This window comes from Aulonocara sp. 'chitande type north' Nkhata Bay, linkage group LG3, assembly GCF_057382095.1.
Source record: "Aulonocara sp. 'chitande type north' Nkhata Bay isolate Kocher_YH1m ecotype deep benthic linkage group LG3, A_spYH_male_GT1.1, whole genome shotgun sequence".
Taxonomy (NCBI): domain Eukaryota; kingdom Metazoa; phylum Chordata; class Actinopteri; order Cichliformes; family Cichlidae; genus Aulonocara; species Aulonocara sp. 'chitande type north' Nkhata Bay.
In genome coordinates, this window is record NC_141346.1 from 43,500,150 (window position 1) to 43,514,272 (window position 14,123).

The following is a 14,123-nucleotide window of genomic DNA, read 5'->3' on the forward strand; positions in this document are numbered from 1 at the left end:
AAACAAAGATAATCTTACAAACATTTTGCTGAGCAATGGTTGTCTTTTTTTCTCCTTCCAGTCCACTCAACTGAAACCTTGTGACTCATTTCTAAAATACCAAGTCTTTCTGAAAGTGTGATGAGTGTCTCATCTGCCTTGAAGGTTTAATCAAAGGTCATGCTTCTGCTTCACACAAATGTGCCGGGATCCCCTTCAGATTACTGAAAGCCCAGCAGGAAAGAAACACCCCTGCTAAAGGTAACAGTATTTTCTCAACTTTTTAACCCCATCTGCAACATTAGTAATCTTTGATAACAGTTCATTATCAGCTGAGCAGAGAGACGTCTGAATGCAACTGGGGCTTTGCCTCAACAAAGCAGAGACTATAAAACCAAATACTATGCAGAGATATTTTAAACATTAAAGCCTGCAAAGGTCCACAAGATCTGCCTGGAAAGACAGATGACAGAGTGTTTACTGAGAGAGCGCCAGACGTAATGCCAGACATAATGTAACTCAACAACAAGGCCTCTGCTCTGATCTCACTCCTGATGGTGCTGTATACCATTTTCATTCACCTCATCATATGTGATGTTTACAAAGATCAGACAGACCTACTAAAGCTGACACATTTCACAGGGTCAAGGCCTTTAAGCTCAATAGGGCACTAAGTGCTGCATGCCCTATTTTGCAGCATAAAGATATCATCACTTCCCATTTAATATACTTGAGATTCTTTCCATAAATAGAAGAAAAGTAATCCAAACTAAATCACAATACAGTGAAAATATTCATTTTGGCAGCACGTCAGACAAAAGTGATGAGAATATTCTGGGTATGGGTGTATTTGTTGGGAATAATGACGAGGGGAAAAAAACAGAAATTAGAGAATGACGCGAAAATAAAATCTATGTTTATGCACCGTATTAGACTTTCAGCTTTTTAATTTACTATTTAAAAATACATGTTTTCCTTGGACTCAACTGCTAATTCTCACCCCCAGCTGCTGTGAAAACACTTTACAGTGACTGTTTACTTTAATGGTGGGAAGCAGCTGAATTGAAGAAAATACATCCCAAGTAGTGTCAAAAAGCAAAACAAGCAAAACCGCAGGATGAAGTACCAAGAAGGTAATAGACGTCGCTCACAATCATCATCATTTTTCAGATTTCCTTTTCCCATTCTTTTTGAATACGTGATAACTTTTCAAAAAATCAGCAAGCCATTTAAAAGATCGTTTGTATCCTGCTGGGATGAGTCACACTGTGTCACACAGCTGTGACTGCGATAATTAGTCTGCATGTAAAAGCTAATTTTCTGACACATTTCTATCATCCAGGCAAACACAGAGAGATTTCAACTGATTAACGATAAGCTGAAGACAAGTGAGAATAAAGGGAATGTTTGCTGGTTTAAAAAAAACAGGAGAGAGGAGGGGTTTTTTAATTTATAAAGTAAAAAAGTATCTACAGCGTCCTTTTTCTGCAAACATGCCAGCAGCAACATTATGGTGAAAGCCTTTACAAGTACGGCCTTACTTTGGGCATGTAAATCTCTCCACATATCCAACCAATCTCACACAGAGAATGTTACTTAAGCTGCTTTAGTTTGCTTATATTATTTCTGCTTAATCTGCAAGCCACTGTGCAACCCACCTCTTCTATTTCATGCTGTGTCTGACTTGCTCAGTCTCATATTTATTGTTACTGATGTCTGCTGTAGGCTCCTGGTAGGTTGCCAAACAGGTCCACAACAACAAAGATATAATCACTGCTTCCTCTTTTCTTCACCACCAAGCTGATTGTTTGTATCTATTTCATCCAATCTCTTAGATCCTCTTCTGTGTCACCAGCCCTCTCCATGTCCTCCTTCACTAAATCCACGAACCTCCTCTTTGGTCTTCTGCCTGGTAGCTCCACCATCCTTTGTCTGTCCATCCTCTGCACATGCCCAAACCATCTCAGCCTTGCCTCTCTAACTTTGTCTCCAATATGCATATAAATTATGCATATGGAAATTATTTTCTTTGGCTAAAGTGGTGCTGTCTTCAGAGAAAAAATGGGCTTTTGTGCTAAAGTGCTGCCACTAAGCTGATTATTGTTTTTGTCAACCATTTGACCAATTTTGTTGTCTTTGCCTCATAGGGAACAGCCATAAAATGAGCATCGATTTATAAGCTGAAATGTTTGGCTGAATGCTCATTGCTCATATGACAGAGAAATAACAGGCCTCCATTTGGTTCGTTACATAACTCACACCCAAACAAAGCTTACTACAGCATCGCAGCTCAGCTGAATGTGCCAAGGAGAGGTCACAAATTGACTGACTTTGCTAAAGCTTTGGCTAATTTTTTACACATAGTAAAATGTAGCAGCTGCTAGTCCATTCCACGCACCTCTCCTGCAGCGATATCACAAAGTTTTGAAGCTCAAGGTAGTGTTAGGCAAACAATATTTGGGACCTTAATCATCAGTCCTAAAGCTATAAATGAGTGAGTCATACCCAAAAACTTAGAAGTCCAGCCTGCAGCTGCATAGCTGATGATATGTGAGATTGAGAATTGAAAGATCGAATTTGTTCACATCTTAATGTGTTTTATGTTGGGGTGATTAGACCCAGCAGAGAACATTAAGCCTGCAAACAATACTGTCACTATCTTCTTTTCAGTCAAATCCACCTTTTTAACAACTGGCTATAAGAAAGTTTGTTGCAGAAACTTCAGTGGAGCTGTATTATTTATGGGCCCACTGTTACGCAAAGTGTGACCCCTGAAATGAACACTCGGCACCCAGCACACTGAGAAATATTCAGGGTGAGTGAATGAACACATTAAAGAGCTACTGTACCAGCGCTGATGCACAGTTTGGCGTGTATGTGTGTGTCAGTGTGTTTTTTCAGCCTTCAAAAATAAGATCCTGCAGAGATAATGATGATGTTTGTATTCCTAGCTGTCTATAAATCACCATGCTTAATGCCTGGAAGACTCTTATTAAGCTATAATGTGATTATTGCAAATTATAATACACTCTTATCAGCATATGAGCACATTTTGAAAGTGAGCACAAAGAAGGCAATAATGAAAGCGTCAGGCGATAGAGCAGCTGCAGTGCAATGAGAATGAAGGCTGCATAAGGAGAAAAAAAAACAAAATAAGGCATTTCCTCCTGAGATGCCTTGTGGGCAGTGACTGCAAGAGGCTCTTTATGTGTTTGTGTGAGACATTAGGGGTCATAATCGAGTTGGGCTGAACAAGGCCAATGACCAGGCCCAATGACCAGAGCAAAAAGGTCAGTGGCTCGAGTTTATTGGGTTGGCGTTTGGAAATGCTACCAAACCCTGCAGGCTTTGACCATTGCAACAAATCACTTCCGACAGATAAACCGATCAGCTGCTATTTGTGGATGCATAACATTTACTTAGATGCTCTGAGGTTGTTGGATCAAGCATCAGTGCATCATGAGTTAAGAGACTGTAGCTCATTGCTTAGCGGACTCAACACTTCTGCCATGTATTACTTTCGGGTTTTGCCAAACTGTCTCATTGAGACATAGCCTCACCTTTGTGAACTGTTTAATATGATGTAAAATATTCTCTTTGGATGATTTTATTTCAATCCCACGTACAGCAAGGCAAGGTCAGTTAAGCTAAAAGTCAACACATTTCAGTGTCTTTTGTGCTCTGCCAAATAAAAGCTGATGAAAATATGTGGTACAGAAAAAAGAAATCGATTTAAACAAGAAGAAAGAAGTATGTGAATAACTGTATCATGTAGTCAGATTAATATATTGAGTTAGTTGGAAATTGTTTGGATGCTTACGAAACATTGGTTACACACTGTAACCCTAGTTCTTTGACAAATACAGACTGAGCTGTGGGGGCTCAAAACTTTTTGAACTATAGCTAAATTCCTCTGAGATTACAGTGTGTAACCAATGTTTTATTTGACAACAATACCGTCTATGAGCTGCTGGGATGAGGGCATAGCTGGAGGTGGTGCTCCCCTATAGTGGTGGTTTGCCCTCTAAGGAGACTTGTTTTTCCTTTGCTTAGTTATCCAACTTTTCTCATTGCCTCTGGCATGCTGCTCTTTGTTGGGTGACATAGATGGTAGATTAGGCCAAGAGATGGCTGGAGGCTGGTGCTGTGGAGTGGTGTTGGGCTGCCAGAGGATGCTGTAAGGGAGATAGTAGTAGGATACACCAGGATGGGATATCGGAGGGTTTCTTCTTAAAATGACCACCTTCTGGTTTTCCATGCTGAGATATAGCTGTCTTTAAGAGATCGGACCTCCTCAAGCCTTCTGTGCTTCATGTTCCACTTATAGACGAGGCTTTAAATAGTGGTGGAGTGATAAAAGCATATCAGCAGTGAGTACAGGATCTTTAGTCCTTAAATTGTTTTTTGAAAAACTGATTTTATTTGTTATTTTCTGCTCCTCCACTGCTAAATTCATCCACTTATGCAAAGTCAGGTCATGGTGGCTTCAGGCTATGCAGTGTATTCCAGACATCCTTTTCCCCACCGCAAAGCTTTTCTCTTCCTCCTGTGGGATCCCGAGGCGCTCCCAGGCCAGACAAGTTCATCTCTTTAGCTAGAGATCTGTAGAGATACTGTAAGTTTTTAACCATCGTTTCCTCCCAGTTGGACAGACTTTCCTCCCAGAGGGAAGCATCGTAATCAGATGTCTGAAACACATTAACTTTCTCCAAGCTCTCACCACATGTCTACACTCTCCACTTCTATCTATTCCTCCAGTGCAAAATATTCCATTTTATTCACCAGCAAGATATTAACCTTGTCTGTCAACGTTGACAAAGATTTTGACAAAGAAAGGAGAAACTCCAGCGAGGTTCATCACCAAGAACATTAGCTTTTCACACATACTCATTTGATTCGTGGTTATGAGAAAAATATTGATCAATGCAGCTTCAAGTTACACAGTGCTGCTACAGATTCATTAAGGTGTCGCATTGTAGCTTCTTTTTTTTTTTTTTACCCCTATGATGTAGAAAATTTCCTAATCAATGTTTGCAGTAATCCACTGACTTTTCCAGCAATATTAGCCACTGCAGAGAGTGGACTCTTTAAGGCTTTATGTTCCTGAAGAATCATCATTGCACAATAATTTGTTGTTTGGCCTTTAAGTGCTGCCGTATGAACATAATAGCTTTGCATGGTTTCTGCGTAATTTATTACATTTAGGTTTTATGTGTCCTATGAAAACAGCAACATCAATGATAAAGTATCACAAAGCAGAGGGAGAAAAATGACCTTACATTAATAAATAAACAGACGGAGTTGTTTGAATTTGTTTTCTGACAAGTATAAGAATGGTGACGCAAATTAGACTAATTATTTATTCAGTAGATGTAATTTAGTTAGAGGCGGAGAAACAGATTTCAGATAAATGAACAGGCACAAGGAACACAGCTGAATGATCCTGGATTTTAATACATAGCCTTTGTCTGTATTTAACACACTGTAGCCCATGTAAATATAAAAACAGTGGCATTTACAGTTATTGCAAATATTCTGGAGTGAAGACCACATTAATTTACTTCCTGGGCACAGCCATCGGTCATAGTAAATGGCCTGTATTTGTATAGCACTTTACTAGTCCCTAAGGACCCCAAAGCGCTTCACACCCATTCACACACCGGTGATGGTAAGCTACATTGCAGCCACAGCCAGCCTGGGGCGCACTGACAGAGGCGAGGCTGCCGGACACTGGTGCCACCGGACACTGGCGGCACCAGGCCCTCTGCCCACCGCCAGTAGGCAACAGGTGAAGTGTCTTGCCCAAGGACACAATGACCGAGACTGTCCAAGCTGGGGGCTCGAACCGGCAACCTTCCGATTACAAGGCGAACTCCCAACTCTTGAGCCACAATCGCCCCAGGAAAAAGAAAGTAAACCCTCTTTCAGTTTAAGGCTTTAAGTAACAAAACATATGAAAAAAATATGTGCTCCTCTGATGCTTCATAGGGATTAAGAGCTTAAGTACAAGTCAGGTGCTATCAAATAGACTTGATTAACTGATCAGTACTTCTATAGCTCTACTCCATTCAATGTTCTGTTCAGTTTGAATGATATAGCCTTTATATATCCTCCTTAAAACAAACTGGGGTTCTTTTGCTTGCTAGGCAAATGTGTAAACCACTACACTACAGAGCCACTACATTTGAAGCTGGCTGCATGTGTAAAAATGGACGTTTTAGGTCAAACCTGGCTTCTGACTAATGGTTTTGAGTCAGTGAACTGTAGTGAACTCCGAGTAAATATTTCCTGACGTTTTCTTAAAGTAAGTTGAAAAGTAATTTTTTGAATTCCTTTGTCAAGTTTTCAGTCTAGTCTTAAGTGCCACTCAAGATTTTACAGTCCTAAGTTGAGTCTCAAGTCTAGGATAAAAGATGACTTTCGGGGCATGTCAAACAAGTCTAAAGATCTTAGAGGAAAAATATGCAGCCTTTTCTCAGTAGAATGTCATTTGGACATTTTGCTCCTTTTTCTTTTTTTATAGACAATTTGAAACCTTTTGGCTTGACAATGGGTTTAAAGTCCGGGATAGATGAGGAATACAGATTGTCAGGATAAAGAACTTTATTCTTGCTTCATTTTATTCTAGATGGCTGCAGCTCCTGTAATTCCAAAACTACTTCACTGTTCACCTGGCCTCTGTACAACAACACATAAAAGAGCACAAAAGCCTTGCAGCCTACTAGTTCACCTTTTATACGATTTGTAAGTACGACTATTTCATGTTTTAAACTGTGTTTTTGTTCTTTACTTGCTCCCAGGAACATTTAACACCATCATGGTGTTAAATGTTCCTGGGAGGCCATAGGAATAGTTGCTTAGAACAGTATCTAAGCAACACATTAAGTTAATGGGAAGACAATTCTATTTAGATCTACCCGTGGCTTAATGTTGAGGCAGTGATATAGATAAGCCCAGCTGAACATTTTCTTCCAGCTTTCCTTCCAGGTTTTGGCTGCTGCAAATGTGTTGCTTTTAGCCCGTTTTAAACGTCTGCTTCCTAACTTGCCCACGTGTGTGATTAAGCATCCAGTGGCAGCACAGCCCCTTTTTATATGAACTCATTCCTAGACTCAGAAAATCAGGGTGGACTTACCAAGGTTTAAACCACTGTGGTGTGACCACGTAAAGAAGTCAAGTGTTTAACAGCACATGAAGTCATGCAAGGCATTCATGGCCTCATGTGGTGTAAATACTAGTTTTGATTTTCCTCAGGTCAACACCTACACATAATATTGCAAGGGAAATCTTCAGGTAGAGAAGTCTCAAGTAATTTAAGCCTGCAAATCCTCATTTTTTATGACTTAAGTGAGTCCCAGGTCTCCAGCTCTTGCAGACAGATGGTAGTCCTGAATTAGGCCTGTGGTGTATGTCGCTGTTGGTAGGCACAGCGGGAGAGATTAAAACCGCTTTTCCTTCTTTGAAAGCAGGTCCTGCAATTACAAGCTGTCTGTGGATTTGCATAGTTCATTAAACTGTTGCCACTAGTTTCTCAATGACATTAACATTAATTTATTTATATCAATATTTGTCCACAGAGGCGGTCCATTATGCTTTATGAATTTAACAGCTCTCTCCATTTAAATTTATTAAGGTAAATGAGTTTTCATGAAACACTTCACTGCACCATATGGTTCCGTTCCAGTTCAGTGACATTAATGTCCAGGGTGCAAGTCTGTGACAAGTCACTGTTAATCATTTTTCACTAAGAGTTGGTGGATAAGATACGACTACCTTAAAAATACGTGGAGCGGGAACAATCCCCATTGATAATCTCTCTGTAAGGGAGCTTTTAATTTGAAATTTGTAAAGGCTGATGTGCAGCTTAGATTGAGAATAATGGGCAACTGTATGGGAACTTTCTCTCCCAGAGCTCCTGCAACGGCAAGCAGCTCACAGATCCTTTCCTGGATAGATGGACTGGAGACAATTAGTGTATGCTCCCACACTGGACCTGTGGCTCAGTCCATGCATACACTGCATTTCAGGCACAAATGAAGTTTGGCATCCATTAGAGCATTGCCACTTTGAAACTCAGATTAATCAATATCTGGTCTCGGTAAGACAGTTTCTTAAAATTAAACGTTTAATAACCTTACCCTTGCTGACTACATTACATTCTGTCAATTAGTTGGACATACCATAGAAGAATGGACAGACTGCTTTGAGCTGATAGGAAAAGATCCCTAACTCAAATAACCACTTGTTAAAATCAAGAGCATCTCTGAATGCACAACATGTTGAGCCTTTAAGCAGATGGGCTAATGCAGAAGACGACAATTCACAGGGGTTCACCAAAAATGTCCAACAGAAGATTTAAAAAAAAAATGTCTGGTCTGATCAGTCTTGATTTCTGCTGCAAGATTTGGATTGCATAGAGTCAGACGAACATAAAACCATGGATCTATCCTGTCTTGTTTCAACAGTTTAGACAGGTGGTTGTGAAACGAGGTGGGGGATATAGTATCTTTTCTGACCATAGCCATCTGATTGTGACCACAGTGTAACCATCTACCGCTAGCTACTTCCAGCAGGATAACACACCATGTCAGAAAGCTCAGATCATCTCAAACTGGTTCTTGAAGGTGACAATGAGCTCCCTTTGGAATGTGATGGAACGGGAAAATCACATCATGGATGTGCAGCCTACAAATCTGCAGCATCTGTGTGATGGTATCATGTCAACATGGACAAAAATCTCTGAGGAATGTTTCCAGCACCTTGTTGAATCTGTGCAATGAAGAATGAAGGCAGTTCTGACAGCAAACAGGAGGTCAACAGTCCTGGCAATGTGTAACTAATGAAGTAACCAGTGACTGTATATTACTTGTGTTACATTAGATTACTGTGTTATGCTAGCTTTCAGGACAATAACTTACCTAACTATCATTAGTTTAAAAAAAAAAAAAAAAAATCAACCTTTGAACAGCTTACTGGATCCCGTGTTTAAATGTGAACACCACATCAGATATTGTGTAAACCAACACAACCACCTCACTATGATTTTCTCACAGGTGTTCTTTATATGTTGATATCCTCTGTGCAACAAGGGGACAAATATCTGCTGCGAGCAAAGGATTTTCATGGTAAGCTACCTCGCACAGCAGAAAGTGGAAATACACTCACACACACCAAGAAATATATGATGTTCTGAGCACCTCTGCTACACCCAGCAGAATGTGCAGCACCATATTAAATCATATGATGCAACTGACATGATGAGGTCACACAGGCAGTCTCCATTATCATCCATGCTGTCTGTCTTTGGCTGATATTCCTGCATCAGATCAATAAAGGCACCTTTGCAGTTTTGTTTTGTTTTTTCAATTATTTAATGACTGACTTCAAATCTGGGCAAAGACTACTAAGGGTTTTAAGTCAAATTTGTACATGGAGGAGTGTTTTGTAATCACTTCACATTATTGAAACTCTGTCCATCAATGCAGTGTGACATATAATACCATATATTAATTTGTGCATGTTCACGTTTTCTGCACATAAAGCTGGACATTTATGCTCAATGTATTATCAATGTAATACTTCTGTTTACTTATGTTTTACTTTCCCAGTTTGCCCAGAAATTATCAAAACATCTCGTCTTTCTTGCTGTAATAAATGAGTAAAAATTAGAGCTACAGAGTGTCTGCAAGCTGCACCCTCAGTGTTACTGACTCAGCTTTCAAGCCTAAGTCTTCAGTGTTAACAGAAAAAAACATTTCCAGCATGATAATAAAAAAAGTTAGATATGTATAGCTAGTTTGTAATAAGATGATCAGTATTAATATTATTTGTGCTATCTGCATTATAAACCAGTGGTGTTACAGTTGAATGAAGCAAACACATCAATGGTAAGGCTGATTTATATAATATGGTACCCAACAGGTTTACAGCTGTACATGGAGGGAGAGCCATATGAGATCTACTGTTGTTCTAGAAAAAGAAAAAGAAAGAACACATCAAAGCAGTGTTAACATAAATAATTTACAAGAAAAAGAGTATTACATGAAAAAAAGTAGATCCTTAGGAAGCAGATGCCATCCTTGAACCCTTTCCATACATGCTTACTGTACAGAAACACCTTCACATTTTATGACAATCCACCCAAATAGAAAGAAAATATATTTACAGCTAATCAAATCAGTGGTATGTGAACAGAACATGAAAAAAAAAAAGAAAAAGCAATACTGGCTTTATCAAGAGGAGTAGCTCTACAAATACAAGCTATTTTCAATACTGCAGTAAAATGCCAATATCCACACAAAGACACACAGTATGGAATAACAAAAATGCTAATAGCTTCAGGGAGGTGATTAGAAAAAAAACATTGTATAATATAATTTTGACAAAAACGGCCACTGATTTAAAAACAAAACAAAACAAAGCTTTGCATTATTTATGAAGACTTTCCCAAATTAAACCCAATTGTATATGAACTGGGAAGCAGGAGGGAAAATGTATGGCAGCAACTGATCTTTTTCCCATTAGTTAGAGCCAGGCTAACAAGAGTCACCACGCATAGAATGGAAGTGTTATGCAGAACCATTACCGTATTTTCTGGACTATAAGCCGCTACTTTTTTCCTAGGTTTTGAACCATGAGGCTTATACAAAGGTGCGGCTATTCTGTGGATTTTTCTTCCACCGCTAGGGGCGCTCTCACCGGAATTGGAATCAAAAACAAGACAGACGAAAAATCAATGCAAAGAAGAATACGATACTTTTTCTTTAGCAGACAGAACACGCACAACAAATTACCAACTGGTAATTATTTTCAAATCCTCGCCCCTTCATCGTGGAAACCACACAAAGAAGTTCATATGAGTTTTAAGTTGAAGGCCATCAATCTTGCTATCCAGGAAGGAAACCGGGCTGCTGCACGCAAGCTTAGCGTCAATGAATCTATGGTGAGACGTTGGAGGAGGCAGCGGGAAGAGCTCATGCAATGCCAAAAGTAGAGAAAAGCTTTCAGAGGACATAAAAGCAGGTGGCCTGAACTTGAATATGTCCTGGAGGACTGGGTGAATACACAGAGAGCAGGTGGCCGAGGTGTACTCACTGTACAGATCCGACTGAAAGCCAAAACAATCGTCCGCGAAATGAATATTGAAGATTTCAAAGCTGGGCTGTCGTGGTGTTTCAGATTTATGAGACGTAAAAACTTGTCCATCAGGGCACATGGACAACCTGTCCATCATGCATCATGGTGCCAGGATAACCATCTCCAGCTGAACGTTGGCAAGACCAAGGAGCTGGTGGTGGACTTCAGAAGGAGTCAGCACAGAGACTACAAGCCCATTATCATCAATGGAGCTCCAGTGGAAAGGGTGCAGTCCTTCAAATATCTCGGTGTCCACATCTCCTCAGACCTGACATGGGCTGCCCGCATTCAGGTCCAGACCAAAAAGGCTAGGCAGCGCCTGTACCACCTACGACAACTGAGGAAGTTCAGGGTCTCTCCAGAGATCCTCGGGATTTTCTATACAGGCGCTGTGGAGAGCATCGTCACACAGAACATGACATCCTGGTTTGGGAACAGCTGTGTTAAGGACCAAAAAGCTCTTCAGAGAGTGATCCGTACAGCTGAACGCTGCTGCAGGATTGCTCTCACCCACTTCAGGACACCTACACCAGGAGATACCGGACTAGAACAGCACAGACACTGAAGGACCCGTCCCATCCTGGCAACAAACTGTTCCTACTTCTGAAATCCGGTAGAAGGTTCTGCATCATCTGGGCAAGGACAGAGAGACTCAAGAGGAGCTTCTATCCCCAAGCCATCCGGGCCCTAAACCTGGAGGTACAACAAAGTATTTGCAGCCACTTGACATCAGTGTGAATCGGGCATTTAAAGCTGCACTCCAGGTTGAGTGGGAGACTTGGATGACAAGTGGTGAGAAGCATCCTTTTCTGATGTCTGTCAGTGGATCCTAATACCGGTTATTTTCTTTTGTTTCTGTTCCGTTTTAATCAGCTAAGTTGCTGCCGTTAAAAGGCACTGAAAGAATCTGTTCAGGTACATACATGTACATTTACAGTACAAAATCGTTCTGTACATGCAGTAAATATCTAATTTTTCAACATAGATATCTGCGGCTTATATACTGGTGCGCTCTATAATCCAGAAAATACAGTACTTGTGCTACTTTTACACAAAAAATCTTTTTTTTTTTACGCATCAAGCTACTCTGAATTTTGCATCACTCTGAGTAAGACCGGCTGGTAAGCTTTCCTAAATTTGAAACACAGAAAGAGTTATGTGCAACTACATATGGAATTACAGATCACTGAGGAATAAATGTGTGTGAACTCCTTGTGAGAACAAACACTGTTTCCACTTCCTTTCCTGCAAACACCCTACCTTTCTTTTTTACCCACACAAGGACAAAAACAGCACACAATTAGTGATGGCTTGAGTGAGCTGTAAAGTGCCTTTGCTCTGGGGTATTAGTGAGGCCCCTGACTCAGCCCAGGGTTTGCTCATCCAACTTCTAGAGAGCCTGGAGCTCGAGGAGCAGCGTAATGCCATTTAACGAGATGTTGTTCACAAAAAAACGTTGTGAAATCTCATGACTAAGAGCCAAACCTTTCTAAAGCCAGCTCTATATTCCAGCTCCTTTGTGACTACAGTCTCGATCTAACAAAGTAGACATTGGACGCAATACATTTTTCTGGGATTCTGGGTTTTGTAAACTGGCTGAGGTTGCTTTCAAAGATATCTGTATTCAAAAGATGGAACAGAATAGAGAAGGAATCCCACAGGAAGGCCCACAGAGCCACGTTTCTTGCTAACGTTATAGTCTGATGTTGTAGTTCTGCTGTTGTGAAAAAAAAAAATCCTGCTGAGATCAACGTTTGAGTGAAGGAAAATTCAATGTGGCGTCCCCTTTCTTCTCAGCTCCAGAGTGTGCAGGCCCTCCTGCCGACCCAGAGCGTGCAACGTGCCGACTTTGTGGGCCATCTCTGTGGCAGTGATGTCAATCTGGGCGTACTTGGTGGAGCTCTTTCCTGTCAGGACACAAAAGTGGGACTTCTTTTAACTCAATCAGTGTACCATTTAATTATTCATCAGTGTTGTGCTGCACACAAAACTAGCTGCACAGAGCAGAAGCTATTAGATGATTAATCTGACAATGGAAATTTTAAAAATTAGCTTGTCATTTTAGAAATATTCCAACGAGTGTATCAGTATCATACAATATCATATCGTACGTTTACCTCACTCACAGAAGCTTTTCATGCGCTTTGCTAAATTCCTGTCCTCTTCTACGATTTTATCTTGTGATGCGCCCCAAGGTTCATTTTTGGGGCCTGTCTTCTTTGAAGACATCTCATATCATTGTTTGAGATGATGCCCAGTTGTACATGTCATTCAATGTTACCAAATTATTTGTCTTATAAATAACCGGATGGCAGCCAATTGTGTATTTTGTCTCACTTTATTGTTATTATTGTAATTTGTTATTACTTCCGCTGACCAAATTATCTCTGGATCGCATCCTTGGATAGCCCAGAATGCTGCCCTAAGGTTTCTCACCAGTTCCTCTGAAAGGTCCCTTGTGACACTGATTCTGCCCTCTTTAAACTGGCTCACCACAAAGTTCAAAGTTCAATTTCAGATTCTGATTATCACTTTCCAAGCTCTTTGTGGTGCCTCCCTATATTAGTGAATTTCTACATCCATACATAACTGCTAGGTCTCTGATGCAAGTTGATCAATGCTTCTTGGTTGTACCTCAGTCCAAGTCGAGGATAAAAGGAGGTTTTCGCTGCCATGTTGTGGAACTCACTTCCACTAGACTAAAGATCTGTTGACACTGCTGATAACTTTAAAGGGAAGGTGAAGACCCACCTATGCAAACGTGCTTTTATTTGGTTTTATCCTTTTATGCTGTTTTAATGCTCTACTGTCTGACATTGTGAAGCAATTTATACTATTCTTGAAAAGCACTACATAAATAAACTTTACTTTCTTATATCAGTGCTGTGAAAAAACATTTCCCACCTTCTTTATTAATTAGCTTTTTTGCCTTTTTCTCTCACTTAAATGTTACAAATCATCAAATTTTTATATTAAACAAAAATAAACTCTGTGAATATAAAATGTAG

At 40.2% G+C, this 14,123-nt stretch overlaps 1 protein-coding gene across 2 annotated transcripts in view; it reads right to left on the reverse strand.

Moving 5' to 3' along the window:
- Positions 1–9,251: 9,251 nt before the first annotated feature.
- The window catches only part of LOC147335807 (protein Dok-7-like), a 58,009-nt gene continuing 53,137 nt past the window's right edge, over positions 9,252–14,123 (reverse strand). For both annotated transcript variants that reach the window (XM_086282361.1, XM_086282353.1), the window contains one exon: positions 9,252–13,022. In XM_086282361.1, the coding sequence (XP_086138487.1) occupies positions 12,886–13,022 (137 nt within the window). In that variant the 3' untranslated portion in view covers positions 9,252–12,885. The remainder of the gene's footprint in view (positions 13,023–14,123) is intronic.